The following is a 16,257-nucleotide window of genomic DNA, read 5'->3' as shown; positions in this document are numbered from 1 at the left end:
GGGATCTCCGGGGTTAGGAGAAACGTAATTAATTTTCTAAAAACAAAACGATATTTTCGCGATCTCATTCTCGTTATCCATCGCTCTAATTCTCAAACATAAACGTAATTCGACCTTTTGGCAATCCACGCGATGGTAATGGTCGTGATTACTCGCGTGGCCTTCCACCCTAAAACTAAACTCAAAACCCATCCTACCCCGTAAATCCACTTATCTGAGCGGCAGCATTTCATCTGCACCTACACGTTTCCGCGAAAACAATAGAGAGGTTTCAATTCGAATAAATTACGTGGCTCGGTAATATCTTGGCCTAAAAGCGTAATAATTCTCCTTGAACCAATAACCAAAATTGCCAAACCGCGAGACGCGTCAATTATCCGCAAAACCCGATAAACATAAACTCTAATTCTCAAAACGTAACAAAAATTTTCGATAGCTATTAATTCTGTTATTCCGAAATGTAATTACTAAAACGCAAATATATATATTTCAGATCTCTTAAAAATAATTAAATTAGTCCCTCATTCCAAATTCCTGTTGATTTATTTATCTTTTCTTTTCTCTCTCTCTTACTCACGAAATGCAGGTTAGCATAGACCTCAAGGGATTCCTCTGGAATTCCTTACAGTACACATTGTCGTAGGCCGATTAAACCGCGTGCAATAGCTTCGTCTTGTCGAACTACACGAGTGCAATGCGCGAAGTTTGCGTGCGAACAATTTGTCTTCGAGAAAAAGTCGATTATACATATGCGTTTTTACGACATCGTGGGAATCACTTTTTTTTGGCTGCACGTAGACAAAATCTGGCATCATATTCGATTTGAGCACGTCGAATAACCAGGGAAACTGATGCAACATCGTTTTCTTTGCGACCTCAGCTCACGAAAAACTCAATCATAGAAGTTGATATTCGTTTTCGATATGATGGCATATAACTTGAGTACACATTGTCGTAGGCCGATGAAACCGCGTGCAATAGCTTCGTCTTGTCGAACTACACGAGTGCAATGCGCGAAGTTTGCGTGCGAACAATTTGTCTTCGAGAAAAAGTCGATTATACATATGCGTTTTTACGACATCGTGGGAATCACTTTTTTTTGGCTGCACGTAGAGAAAATCTGGCATCATATTCGGTTTCAGCACGTCGAATAACAAGGGAAACTGATACAACATCGTTTTCTTTGGGACCACAGCTCACGAAAAACTCAATCATAGAAGTTGATATTCGTGTTCGATATGATGGCATATAACTTGAGTACACATTGTCGTAGGCCGATGAAACCGCGTGCAATAGCTTCGTCTTGTCGAACTACACGAGTGCAATGCACGAAGTTTGCGTGTGAACAAGTTGTCTTCGAGAAAAAGTCGATTATACATATGCGTTTTTACGACATCGTGGGAATCACTTTTTTTTGGCTGCACGTAGACAAAATCTGGTATCATATTCGGTTTCAGCACGTCGAATAACCAAGGAAACTGATGCAACATCGTTTTCTTTGCGACCACAGCTCACGAAAAACTCAATCATAGAAGTTGATATTCGTGTTCGATATGATGGCATATAACTTGAGTACACATTGTCGTTGGCCGATGAAACCGCGTGCAATAGCTTCGTCTTGTCGAACTACCCGAGTGCAATGCACGAAGTTTGCGTGTGAACAATTTGTCTTCGAGAAAAAGTCGATTATACATATGCGTTTTTACGACATCGTGGGAATCACTTTTTTTTGGCTGCACGTAGACAAAATCTGGCTTCATATTCGGTTTCAGCACGTCGAATAACCAAGGAAACTGATGCAACATCGTTTTCTTTGCGACCACAGCTCACGAAAAACTCAATCATAGAAGTTGAAATTCGTGTTCGATATGATGGCATATAACTTGAGTACACCTTGTCGTAGGCCGATGAAACCGCGTGCAATAGCTTCGTCTTGTCGAACTACACGAGTGCAATGCGCGAAGTTTGCGTGGGAACAATTTGTCTTCGAGAAAAAGTCGATTATACATATGCGTTTTTACGACATCGTGGGAATCACGTTTTTTTGGCTGCACGTAGAGAAAATCTGGCATCATATTCGGTTTCAGCACGTCGAATAACAAGGGAAACTGATACAACATCGTTTTCTTTGGGACCACAGCTCACGAAAAACTCAATCATAGAAGTTGATATTCGTGTTCGATATGATGGCATATAACTTGAGTACACATTGTCGTAGGCCGATGAAACCGCGTGCAATAGCTTCGTCTTGTCGAACTACACGAGTGCAATGCACGAAGTTTGCGTGTGAACAATTTGTCTTCGAGAAAAAGTCGATTATACATATGCGTTTTTACGACATCGTGGGAATCACTTTTTTTTGGCTGCACGTAGACAAAATCTGGCATCATATTCGGTTTCAGCACGTCGAATAACCAGGGAAACTGATGCAACATCGTTTTCTTTGCGACCACAGCTCACGAAAAACTCAATCATAGAAGGTGATATTCGTGTTCAATATGATGGCATATAACTTGAGTACACATTGTCGTAGGCCGATAAAACCGCGTGCAATAGCTTCGTCTTGTCGAACTACACGAGTGCAATGCGCGAAGTTTGCGTGCGAACAATTTGTCTTCGAGAAAAAGTCGATTATACATATGCGTTTTTACGACATCGTGGGAATCACTTTTTTTTGGCTGCACGTAAACAAAATCTGGCTTCATATTCGATTTCAGCACGTCGAATAACCAGGGAAACTGATGCAACATCGTTTTCTTTGCGACCACAGCTCACGAAAAACTCAATCATAGAAGTTGATATTCGTGTTCGATATGATGGCATATAACTTGAGTACACATTGTCGTAGGCCGATGAAACCGCGTGCAATAGCTTCGTCTTGTCGAACTACACGAGTGCAATGCGCGAAGTTTGCGTGTGAACGATTTGTCTTCGAGAAAAAGTCGATTATACATATGCGTTTTTACGACATCGTGGGAATCACTTTTTTTGGCTGCACGTATTCAAAATCTGGCATCATATTCGGGTTCAGCACGTCGAATAACCAAGGAAACTGATGCAACATCGTTTTCTTTGCGACCACAGCTCACGAAAAACTCAATCATAGAAGTTGATATTCGTGTTCGATATGATGGCATATAACTTGAGTACCCATTGTCGTAGGCCGATGAAACCGCGTGCAATAGCTTCGTCTTGTCGAACTACACGAGTGCAATGCGCGAAGTTTGCGTGCGAACAATTTGTCTTCGAAAAAAAGTCGATTATACATATGCGTTTTTACGACGTCGTGGGAATCACTTTTTTTGGCTGCACGTAGACAAAATCTGGCATCATATTCGGTTTCAGCACGTCGAATAACCAAGGAAACTTATGCAACATCGTTTTCTTTGCAACCACAGCTCACGAAAAACTCAATCATAGAAGTTGATATTCGTGTTCGATATGATGGCATATAACTTGAGTACACATTGTCGTAGGCCGATGAAACCGCGTGCAATAGCTTCGTCTCGTCGAACTACACGAGTGCAATGCGCGAAGTTTGCGTGTGAACAATTTGTCTTCGAGAAAAAGTCGATTATACATATGCGTTTTTACGACATCGTGGGAATCACTTTTTTTTGGCTGCACCTAGACAAAATCTGGCTTCATATTCGGTTTCAGCACGTCGAATAACCAAGGAAACTGATGCAACATCGTTTTCTTCGCGAACACAGCTCACGAAAAACGCAATCATAGAAGTTGATATTTGTGTTCGATATGGTGGCATATAACTTGAGCACACATTGTCGTAGGCCGATGAAACCGCGTGCAATAGCTTCGTCTCGTTGAACTACACGAGTGCAATGCGCGAAGTTTGCGTGTGAACGATTTGTCTTCGAGAAAAAGTCGATTATACATATGCGTTTTTACGACATCGTGGGAATCACTTTTTTTTGGCTGCACCTAGACAAAATCTGGCATCATATTCGGTTTCAGCACGTCGAATAACCAAGGAAACTGATGCAACATCGTTTTCTTCGCGAACACAGCTCACGAAAAACTTAATCATAGAAGTTGATACTTGTGTTCGATATGATGGCATATAACTCGGGCACACATTGTCGTAGGCCGATGAAACCGCGTGCAATAGCTTCGTCTCGTCGAACTACACGAGTGCAATGCGCGAAGTTTGCGTGTGAACAATTTGTCTTCGAGAAAAAGTCGATTATACATATGCGTTTTTACGACATCGTGGGAATCACTTTTTTTTGGCTGCACCTAGACAAAATCTGGCATCATATTCGGTTTCAGCACGTCGAATAACCAAGGAAACTGATGCAACATCGTTTTCTTCGCGAACACAGCTCACGAAAAACTCAATCATAGAAGTTGATATTTGTGTTCGATATGGTGGCATATAACTTGAGCACACATTGTCGTAGGCCGATGAAACCGCGTGCAATAGCTTCGTCTCGTCGAACTACACGAGTGCAATGCGCGAAGTTTGCGTGTGAACAATTTGTCTTCGAGAAAAAGTCGATTATACATATGCGTTTTTACGACATCGTGGGAATCACTTTTTTTTGGCTGCACCTAGACAAAATCTGGCATCATATTCGGTTTCAGCACGTCGAATAACCAAGGAAACTGATGCAACATCGTTTTCTTCGCGAACACAGCTCACGAAAAACTCAATCATAGAAGTTGATATTTGTGTTCGATATGGTGGCATATAACTTGAGCACACATTGTCGTAGGCCGATGAAACCGCGTGCAATAGCTTCGTCTCGTTGAACTACACGAGTGCAATGCGCGAAGTTTGCGTGTGAACGATTTGTCTTCGAGAAAAAGTCGATTATACATATGCGTTTTTACGACATCGTGGGAATCACTTTTTTTTGGCTGCACCTAGACAAAATCTGGCATCATATTCGGTTTCAGCACGTCGAATAACCAAGGAAACTGATGCAACATCGTTTTCTTCGCGAACACAGCTCACGAAAAACTCAATCATAGAAGTTGATATTTGTGTTCGATATGATGGCATATAACTCGAGCACACATTGTCGTAGGCCGATGAAACCGCGTGCAATAGCTTCGTCTCGTCGAACTACACGAGTGCAATGCGCGAAGTTTGCGTGTGAACAATTTGTCTTCGAGAAAAAGTCGATTATACATATGCGTTTTTACGACATCGTGGGAATCACTTTTTTTTGGCTGCACCTAGACAAAATCTGGCTTCATATTCGGTTTCAGCACGTCGAATAACCAAGGAAACTGATGCAACATCGTTTTCTTCGCGAACACAGCTCACGAATAACTCAATCATAGAAGTTGATATTTGTGTTCGATATGATGGCATATAACTCGAGCACACATTGTCGTAGGCCGATGAAACCGCGTGCAATAGCTTCGTCTCGTCGAACTACACGAGTGCAATGCGCGAAGTTTGCGTGTGAACAATTTGTCTTCGAGAAAAAGTCGATTATACATATGCGTTTTTACGACATCGTGGGAATCACTTTTTTTTGGCTGCACCTAGACAAAATCTGGCTTCATATTCGGTTTCAGCACGTCGAATAACCAAGGAAACTGATGCAACATCGTTTTCTTCGCGAACACAGCTCACGAATAACTCAATCATAGAAGTTGATATTTGTGTTCGATATGATGGCATATAACTCGAGCACACATTGTCGTAGGCCGATGAAACCGCGTGCAATAGCTTCGTCTCGTCGAACTACACGAGTGCAATGCGCGAAGTTTGCGTGTGAACAATTTGTCTTCGAGAAAAAGTCGATTATACATATGCGTTTTTACGACATCGTGGGAATCACTTTTTTTTGGCTGCACCTAGACAAAATCTGGCTTCATATTCGGTTTCAGCACGTCGAATAACCAAGGAAACTGATGCAACATCGTTTTCTTCGCGAACACAGCTCACGAAAAACGCAATCATAGAAGTTGATATTTGTGTTCGATATGGTGGCATATAACTTGAGCACACATTGTCGTAGGCCGATGAAACCGCGTGCAATAGCTTCGTCTCGTTGAACTACACGAGTGCAATGCGCGAAGTTTGCGTGTGAACGATTTGTCTTCGAGAAAAAGTCGATTATACATATGCGTTTTTACGACATCGTGGGAATCACTTTTTTTTGGCTGCACCTAGACAAAATCTGGCATCATATTCGGTTTCAGCACGTCGAATAACCAAGGAAACTGATGCAACATCGTTTTCTTCGCGAACACAGCTCACGAAAAACTCAATCATAGAAATTGATACTTGTGTTCGATATGATGGCATATAACTCGGGCACACATTGTCGTAGGCCGATGAAACCGCGTGCAATAGCTTCGTCTCGTCGAACTACACGAGTGCAATGCGCGAAGTTTGCGTGTGAACAATTTGTCTTCGAGAAAAAGTCGATTATACATATGCGTTTTTACGACATCGTGGGAATCACTTTTTTTTGGCTGCACCTAGACAAAATCTGGCTTCATATTCGGTTTCAGCACGTCGAATAACCAAGGAAACTGATGCAACATCGTTTTCTTCGCGAACACAGCTCACGAAAAACTCAATCATAGAAGTTGATATTTGTGTTCGATATGATGGCATATAACTCGAGCACACATTGTCGTAGGCCGATGAAACCGCGTGCAATAGCTTCGTCTCGTCGAACTACACGAGTGCAATGCGCGAAGTTTGCGTGTGAACAATTTGTCTTCGAGAAAAAGTCGATTATACATATGCGTTTTTACGACATCGTGGGAATCACTTTTTTTTGGCTGCACCTAGACAAAATCTGGCTTCATATTCGGTTTCAGCACGTCGAATAACCAAGGAAACTGATGCAACATCGTTTTCTTCGCGAACACAGCTCACGAAAAACTCAATCATAGAAGTTGATATTTGTGTTCGATATGGTGGCATATAACTTGAGCACACATTGTCGTAGGCCGATGAAACCGCGTGCAATAGCTTCGTCTCGTCGAACTACACGAGTGCAATGCGCGAAGTTTGCGTGTGAACAATTTGTCTTCGAGAAAAAGTCGATTATACATATGCGTTTTTACGACATCGTGGGAATCACTTTTTTTTGGCTGCACCTAGACAAAATCTGGCATCATATTCGGTTTCAGCACGTCGAATAACCAAGGAAACTGATGCAACATCGTTTTCTTCGCGAACACAGCTCACGAAAAACTCAATCATAGAAGTTGATATTTGTGTTCGATATGGTGGCATATAACTTGAGCACACATTGTCGTAGGCCGATGAAACCGCGTGCAATAGCTTCGTCTCGTTGAACTACACGAGTGCAATGCGCGAAGTTTGCGTGTGAACGATTTGTCTTCGAGAAAAAGTCGATTATACATATGCGTTTTTACGACATCGTGGGAATCACTTTTTTTTGGCTGCACCTAGACAAAATCTGGCATCATATTCGGTTTCAGCACGTCGAATAACCAAGGAAACTGATGCAACATCGTTTTCTTCGCGAACACAGCTCACGAAAAACTCAATCATAGAAGTTGATATTTGTGTTCGATATGATGGCATATAACTCGAGCACACATTGTCGTAGGCCGATGAAACCGCGTGCAATAGCTTCGTCTCGTCGAACTACACGAGTGCAATGCGCGAAGTTTGCGTGTGAACAATTTGTCTTCGAGAAAAAGTCGATTATACATATGCGTTTTTACGACATCGTGGGAATCACTTTTTTTTGGCTGCACCTAGACAAAATCTGGCTTCATATTCGGTTTCAGCACGTCGAATAACCAAGGAAACTGATGCAACATCGTTTTCTTCGCGAACACAGCTCACGAATAACTCAATCATAGAAGTTGATATTTGTGTTCGATATGATGGCATATAACTCGAGCACACATTGTCGTAGGCCGATGAAACCGCGTGCAATAGCTTCGTCTCGTCGAACTACACGAGTGCAATGCGCGAAGTTTGCGTGTGAACAATTTGTCTTCGAGAAAAAGTCGATTATACATATGCGTTTTTACGACATCGTGGGAATCACTTTTTTTTGGCTGCACCTAGACAAAATCTGGCTTCATATTCGGTTTCAGCACGTCGAATAACCAAGGAAACTGATGCAACATCGTTTTCTTCGCGAACACAGCTCACGAAAAACGCAATCATAGAAGTTGATATTTGTGTTCGATATGGTGGCATATAACTTGAGCACACATTGTCGTAGGCCGATGAAACCGCGTGCAATAGCTTCGTCTCGTCGAACTACACGAGTGCAATGCGCGAAGTTTGCGTGTGAACAATTTGTCTTCGAGAAAAAGTCGATTATACATATGCGTTTTTACGACATCGTGGGAATCACTTTTTTTTGGCTGCACCTAGACAAAATCTGGCTTCATATTCGGTTTCAGCACGTCGAATAACCAAGGAAACTGATGCAACATCGTTTTCTTCGCGAACACAGCTCACGAATAACTCAATCATAGAAGTTGATATTTGTGTTCGATATGGTGGCATATAACTTGAGCACACATTGTCGTAGGCCGATGAAACCGCGTGCAATAGCTTCGTCTCGTCGAACTACACGAGTGCAATGCGCGAAGTTTGCGTGTGAACAATTTGTCTTCGAGAAAAAGTCGATTATACATATGCGTTTTTACGACATCGTGGGAATCACTTTTTTTTGGCTGCACCTAGACAAAATCTGGCATCATATTCGGTTTCAGCACGTCGAATAACCAAGGAAACTGATGCAACATCGTTTTCTTCGCGAACACAGCTCACGAAAAACTCAATCATAGAAGTTGATATTTGTGTTCGATATGGTGGCATATAACTTGAGCACACATTGTCGTAGGCCGATGAAACCGCGTGCAATAGCTTCGTCTCGTTGAACTACACGAGTGCAATGCGCGAAGTTTGCGTGTGAACGATTTGTCTTCGAGAAAAAGTCGATTATACATATGCGTTTTTACGACATCGTGGGAATCACTTTTTTTTGGCTGCACCTAGACAAAATCTGGCATCATATTCGGTTTCAGCACGTCGAATAACCAAGGAAACTGATGCAACATCGTTTTCTTCGCGAACACAGCTCACGAAAAACTCAATCATAGAAGTTGATATTTGTGTTCGATATGATGGCATATAACTCGAGCACACATTGTCGTAGGCCGATGAAACCGCGTGCAATAGCTTCGTCTCGTCGAACTACACGAGTGCAATGCGCGAAGTTTGCGTGTGAACAATTTGTCTTCGAGAAAAAGTCGATTATACATATGCGTTTTTACGACATCGTGGGAATCACTTTTTTTTGGCTGCACCTAGACAAAATCTGGCTTCATATTCGGTTTCAGCACGTCGAATAACCAAGGAAACTGATGCAACATCGTTTTCTTCGCGAACACAGCTCACGAATAACTCAATCATAGAAGTTGATATTTGTGTTCGATATGATGGCATATAACTCGAGCACACATTGTCGTAGGCCGATGAAACCGCGTGCAATAGCTTCGTCTCGTCGAACTACACGAGTGCAATGCGCGAAGTTTGCGTGTGAACAATTTGTCTTCGAGAAAAAGTCGATTATACATATGCGTTTTTACGACATCGTGGGAATCACTTTTTTTTGGCTGCACCTAGACAAAATCTGGCTTCATATTCGGTTTCAGCACGTCGAATAACCAAGGAAACTGATTGTTCTGTCGCAGAAGGATTTTCTTTCTATTTAAATTTTAATAATTTGTTAGATTGTAATAGTTTGTATTTGTTATTATTTGACTGGGGTTTTCCCCGATAATAGTTTGATAGAGGGTCAAACCTTTTAATATTTTAGTGGGAATTAAACTTATCTATGATTCCTTCAATATAGTTGGGATTTCCCCAGAACTTTATGATGGAGCAATTACTATGGTTGTACTCTTCCGAATGAATTTATTGCGGACCAATTTATGGTTCCTAATCCTTCGAAGGGTTTATTACCACGTTCTATCATAAAGAAACCTAAAATGTAGAATCTCTCCATGGTCCGTGTGATCCCTTAAGGATTGTCCTTTACTTAATTTTAAGTTAGTTTCCGTAGTTCATTCAAATCAAAAAATATTATAATTATTAGTTCAACTACTTTGATTACGAGTTACACCATTTCTGGTTACACTCCTCCTTTTAGTTAAATTTAATATAATTCAATTTTAATAATAATTCGCCAAATTAATTGTTTGAGATCTATTAAATAAATCACATTTCCATCAAATCAAATTTAATTAATCAAATTAAAAAACCGCTCACAATCACCTCCTCAGTGTCCCTACCCTGTGCGAGTGAACATATTTTATGGTCCTTCGAGCCGGATCTCAAACGAATTAAAATTAGTAGTGATTGATCAGTAGTGTTAATTGTGAAGTGCTAGTGTACGCGATCCTCGAGTCCCCTCTACAAACGCACAACAATGACCGGAGTCAACGCTACAAACGCAGCAATCGCTGCAGAATGCTCGACCCTTCGGAGAAGACGTGGTTCGATCCAAGCCGCGATCACGAACTTCAAGACGACCATCCAGACATATAGAGGAACCCCCATCGAAGACAGGAGGCCATACCAATTTCGAGCAGCTCTTCAAAGGCTACAGGAACGGTTCAGAGTGTTCCCGGAAATTCAGGAGCGACTGGAAGATTTGGACGAGAATGAGGTTGACAGGCGATTTGAATTAGAGGATTCATTTGACGCTACCATCGGAGATGCCTTGGAACTTCTCGAACAACCGAAGCTCCATTCATCGGCCCCACATTCGTCACTACCAGCTCAAGTGCCGACGGTCACTAACCACCTTCCTAGTCGACCTCGATTACCAGAAATCAAGGTACCTGAATTTAGTGGTGCTATTGAAGAGTTTCCAACGTTCTGGGACTCATACACCAGTGTCATCCACGGTAACCCAGATCTAGCAATCATCCAGCAGTTCCAGTACCTACGTGGACTCCTCAAAGGTAGGGCTTCTGCTACAATCAGTTCTCTAGCCACAACAGAAGAGAACTATGCTATTGCAATTGACATCCTGAAAAGGAAATATGACTGCAAGAAGAAGATCCTTCAGAGACACTGGTCCATCATGCGGGACTATCCACCCTTACAACGAGATGCCCCGACAGAACTGGGACAGCTCGCTGACGTGATGAACCAGCACATCCAAGCACTGGAAACGCTGGGACAGAATGTCAGCAGCTGGGATCTACCACTCATAGACCTCATCACCCAGAAACTCGCCCCAGAGACTATTTGGCAGTGGGAACTCAAAACTCAAGGAAACGAGTTACCAACGTATAAACAACTACTCGAATTCATTGAGTCAAGAGCGACTTGCCACGATGTCCGGACAAGAACTTCCAGGAGTCTCACTTCAACTTCATCAGACCCAACAAGTTCAGATAGAAGGAAAGAGAAGAAAACGCGAAGGCAGGCCTTTGTTACTACATCACTAGCTCCAGTGCAATCAGCAGATTATGGTATATCAGCAACATCGGCAATACCTCCATCGTGCTTTCTTCAATGTGGGACAGGTCACCGTCACCTTAGCAAGTGTCCAATTTTCAAGAGTCTCACACCAGAGCAGAGATTCACCAAGGCCAAGACAGCTAACTATTGCATCAACTGCTTGAAACCAGGACACACTTCCTCAGTATGTACCTCTTCAGTGGACTGTTCCATCTGCAAGGCCAGACACCATACCCTTCTTCACAAACACACCGAGACACCGTCAAGTCCAACACAAGCTTGACTAGTCTCAGCAGCGAGCTCCTCTATTCGCCATACAGCATTAATCGTCAATTCGTCTACTTGTGATCTAATGGTTACTGCTAAGGTCAACGTGCTGGACAGTCATAGACAACCTGTCAGCTGCCGAGTACTCTTGGACACCGGATCGACCACCAATATCATAAGAGAGAGTTTGGCGGTGGCCCTCAATCTACCCCTCAAGCCCTTTGCTGTCCCAATCGGAGCTCTAAACGACACGAATACAACAACAAGGTATTTAGTCACTGCTACAATACGGTCTCGAGTCGCTGGGTATGAGAGGACACTCAATTTCCTGACAGTGCCTAACATCACCCACGCCATACCCGATCAACCTCTCGATCGCAATTCAATAAGGATTCCAGCCAATGTGAAGCTTGCGGATCCGGAATTCCACCGTCCCGCATCTGTGGACATGCTCCTCGGGTCGGGTCCAACCCTTTCACTCCTCTGCCAAGGCAAGGAGAAACTCACGCCAGCAGATCAACCAGAACTCTATCTGCAACAGACTCTGCTTGGCTGGGTAATCGGAGGTAGCGCGCCTACAGTACAGTCAATACGCCAGCGTGCGTGCAATGTACTCAGCACCTCCCAAATTGATCTCGATATCTCCAAGTTCTGGGAGATTGAAGAGGCTGAGACTGCCTCATCTTCGGCAGTACCGAAACAGAAGCCGAGCGACACTTCCTGGAGAACGTCACACGGGACGGTTGCGGCAGATACATCGTTGCCTTGCCGTTCAACGGAAAGGAATCGCTTATTGGGGAGTCACGATCCCGAGCTTTTCGTCGACTCAAATCCCTGGAGAAACGACTGAATGGTAATATTGAATTCAACACCCAATACCGTGCAGTTCTCCAAGAATACTTGGATCTTGGTCATCTCACAGAAGTCACTGAGGCTGACCTGTCTCATCCTGGGTATTACCTGCCCCATCACGCTGTAATCAAGGAGAGCAGCTTAACAACCAAGGTACGTGTTGTCTTCGACGGATCAGCGGCTACCAGCACTGGAATATCCCTCAATGAAACTCTACACGTCGGACCCACGATTCAAGATAATATATTCTCTCTCCTTGTTCGATTCCGTCTCCATCCATACGTGCTTACTGGGGACATCGAAAAGATGTACAGGCAAGTTCTCGTTCGTCCCGAAGATCGAATCTATCAACGCATCTTGTGGCGTGACGGAAGAGAACCAGTAAGGACATTCCAACTTAATACAGTGACGTTTGGACTCTCCGCAGCACCCTACCTTGCGATTCGATGCCTCCATCAACTAGCGAACGATGAAGGCCATCGGTATCCAGTAGCAGCTAAAGTACTTCAGCGTGACATGTACGTCGACGACCTCCTTACTGGTACCCAGACACGAGAAGAAGCTCTTCACCTACGTGAAGAATTGGATAAACTGGTGAAACTCGGCGGATTTAATCTAAGGAAATGGGCTTCCAATGATCCATCGATTTTGGGTGAGCTAGCACCAAACAATGTCAATCATCATCTACAAATTGGGGACTCCACCATCTTGAAAACATTGGGCATCTTCTGGAATTCATCCGAGGACACCATCACCTACGAGGCCAAATTATCAAGACATCAGATAATCACCAAACGCATTATCCTTTCTGAGACTGCCAAAATCTTTGATCCTCTTGGCCTCTTGTCACCAGTAGTCATCGTGGCAAAGATGATTATGCAGAAACTCTGGACATTGAAGATAAGCTGGGATGCACCTCTACCGCCCAAGATTCAAGAAGAATGGCTCCAGTTTTACGGGCAACTTCACCATATCAAGCGAGTCACTTTTCCACGGTTTGCACTTCAAGAGAAACCAAGAGGAATCGAACTCCATGGATTCAGCGATGCCAGTCAAGGTGCCTACGGAGCTTGTGTCTACCTTCGATCTGTTGGAAGCAATGGAGAGGTCAACACTACCCTACTGTGTGCTAAGTCTCGTGTTGCACCCCTCAAGCAGATCACTATTCCCAAACTTGAACTCTGCGGAGCCCAACTACTGATCAAGCTCATCCAAAGCATCAAGAAGGCAATCACCATCCAGATCGACCGCATTGTCTACTGGACTGACTCAACCATCATTCTCCACTGGATCCATACTCCTGCACATCAATTGCAAACCTTCGTCTCTAACCGAATAGCAGACATTCAGTCCAAATCTAGACCAGACGAGTGGCGGCATGTGAGGACTCACGACAACCCAGCTGACGTTGTTTCGCGCGGACAATCCATCAAGGACTTCATCACATCCACCATCTGGTTCGAAGGCCCTTCATGGCTCCGAGCACAGGAGAATACCTGGCCAGCTATCGATCTTCAGTTCTCCTCCTATCCCTCTGAAATCAAAGGAAGATACTGTCACGTGGCATACAGTAAACGCGAAACACATCCACTGGAGTGGTACTCTTCATTCAAAAAATTGAAACGAATAATCGCATTCTGTCTACGTTTCAGATCCCGTAAACAAGGGCCACTAACGGCAGAAGAGCTGATCGCAGCGCAAAACGCCGTCATTCATTGGTTGCAAACTGAGACACTCAGTCCTCTCAAACGTGCTCTCAATGACACCAAATCCAAACAAGCCAAAAATCCAGAGTTGGCCAAAGTGTCCAAATTAGCACCATTCCTAGACAAAGACGGACTCATCAGAGTAGGAGGCAGGCTTCGGAACGCGATGATCCCATATTCCCAACGGCACCCGATCATCATACCGAAGTCTCATCCAATCACCAAGCTGATCATTTGGGAGGCTCACATTTCTCAGTTGCATGCTGGCCCTCAAGCAACCCTTTATCACATCAGGCAGCAGTATTGGCCACTGGATGGTCGTAACTCCGTACGTCATATCATCCATAAATGCATACGATGCACGAGATTGAGCCCTCCATCAGTCGAGTACATCATGGGGAATTTACCAGCGGCCAGAGTTACCGAGTCACGACCTTTCTCGAATGTAGGTATTGACTACTGCGGTCCTTTCTTTATTAAGGAGAAGAAATTCCGCAACCGCGGTCGAGTCAAGGTTTACGTCGCCGTCTTCACGTGCTTAGCAGTAAAGGCCGTACATCTAGAAGTGGTGAGTGATCTCACAACTGAGGCGTTCCTTGCAGCCCTACGGAGATTCATTGCTAGACGAGGATGCTGCCGAAATATCTACTCAGATAACGGCACCAACTTCGTCGGGGCCAGCAATGAGTTAAAGGAAATCTATGAGCTCCTCAAGTCCGTTGACTTGCAACAGCAAGCCCAGTCATTGCTGACAAACAAACGGATTCAGTGGCACTTCATTCCTCCTCAATCACCTCACTTCGGCGGACTATGGGAAGCAGCGGTGAAGTCGTTCAAACACCACCTCTATCGGATCATCACGAATGAACTTCTCACCATCGAAGAATTCAACACTTTGGTTATTGAGATCGAGGCTGTATTGAATTCTCGACCGTTGACACCCATGTCTTCCGATCCTAATGATCTGCTGGTTCTCACTCCTGGCCATTTCTTGATCGGGGAGTCGTTAACCTGTCCACGCGAATACGACTTTACTGATGCCTCGAGCAACCGATTGTCGTCCTGGCAACACATCCAGAAGCTAAAACAACATTTCTGGGCTCGTTGGCATCGAGAATACATCAGTGGACTCAACTCGCGATCTAAGTGGAGCCAGGGGGAGCATCATATCCAGGAAGGTACAGTGGTGCTTTTGAAGGAAGACAACTTACCGGCACTTCAGTGGGCTTTGGGGCGCGTCATCAAGGTACGACCTGGAGCTGATGGTATCATTCGTGCCGTCACTGTGAAGACTGCCAAAGGAACCTTCGATCGTAACGTCAAAAAACTCGCCCCTTTACCAATCACTGACAGCGATCAAAATCAATAATCTCCGTTCTTTCTTGCAATTACAGTAGGCATTGAGTAAATAGTTACTCAACGGGGGAGTCTGTTCTGTCGCAGAAGGATTTTCTTTCTATTTAAATTTTAATAATTTGTTAGATTGTAATAGTTTGTATTTGTTATTATTTGACTGGGGTTTTCCCCGATAATAGTTTGATAGAGGGTCAAACCTTTTAATATTTTAGTGGGAATTAAACTTATCTATGATTCCTTCAATATAGTTGGGATTTCCCCAGAACTTTATGATGGAGCAATTACTATGGTTGTACTCTTCCGAATGAATTTATTGCGGACCAATTTATGGTTCCTAATCCTTCGAAGGGTTTATTACCACGTTCTATCATAAAGAAACCTAAAATGTAGAATCTCTCCATGGTCCGTGTGATCCCTTAAGGATTGTCCTTTACTTAATTTTAAGTTAGTTTCCGTAGTTCATTCAAATCAAAAAATATTATAATTATTAGTTCAACTACTTTGATTACGAGTTACACCATTTCTGGTTACACTCCTCCTTTTAGTTAAATTTAATATAATTCAATTTTAATAATAATTCGCCAAATTAATTGTTTGAGATCTATTAAATAA

General features: G+C 43.4%; 1 protein-coding gene across 1 annotated transcript; it reads left to right on the top strand.

Moving 5' to 3' along the window:
• The first annotated feature begins 11,816 nt into the window (after nt 1-11,816).
• On the top strand, nt 11,817-15,658 carry LOC135172299 (uncharacterized). Its single transcript, XM_064138476.1, has 2 exons — nt 11,817-12,379; nt 12,424-15,658. The coding sequence occupies exons 1-2, from the start codon at nt 11,817-11,819 to the stop codon at nt 15,656-15,658; spliced, it is 3,798 nt and encodes a 1,265-aa protein (XP_063994546.1).
• The last annotated feature ends 599 nt before the right edge of the window (nt 15,659-16,257 follow it).

The sequence above is a fragment of the Diachasmimorpha longicaudata genome, unplaced genomic scaffold (assembly GCF_034640455.1).
Source record: "Diachasmimorpha longicaudata isolate KC_UGA_2023 unplaced genomic scaffold, iyDiaLong2 ctg00000233.1, whole genome shotgun sequence".
Taxonomy (NCBI): Eukaryota; Metazoa; Arthropoda; class Insecta; order Hymenoptera; family Braconidae; genus Diachasmimorpha; species Diachasmimorpha longicaudata.
The sequence above is the reverse complement of the archived record's forward strand: the minus strand, read 5'-3'. Positions and strand labels throughout refer to the sequence as shown.

Coding starts and splice junctions, on each gene's coding strand:
- LOC135172299 (XM_064138476.1), top strand. CDS start 11,817: ATGGTTACTGCTAAGGTCAACGTGCTGGACAGTCATAGACAACCTGTC. Junction 12,380..12,423: donor ATTGATCTCGATATCTCCAA/GTTCTGGGAGAT, acceptor CATCTTCGGCAG/TACCGAAACAGAAGCCGAGC.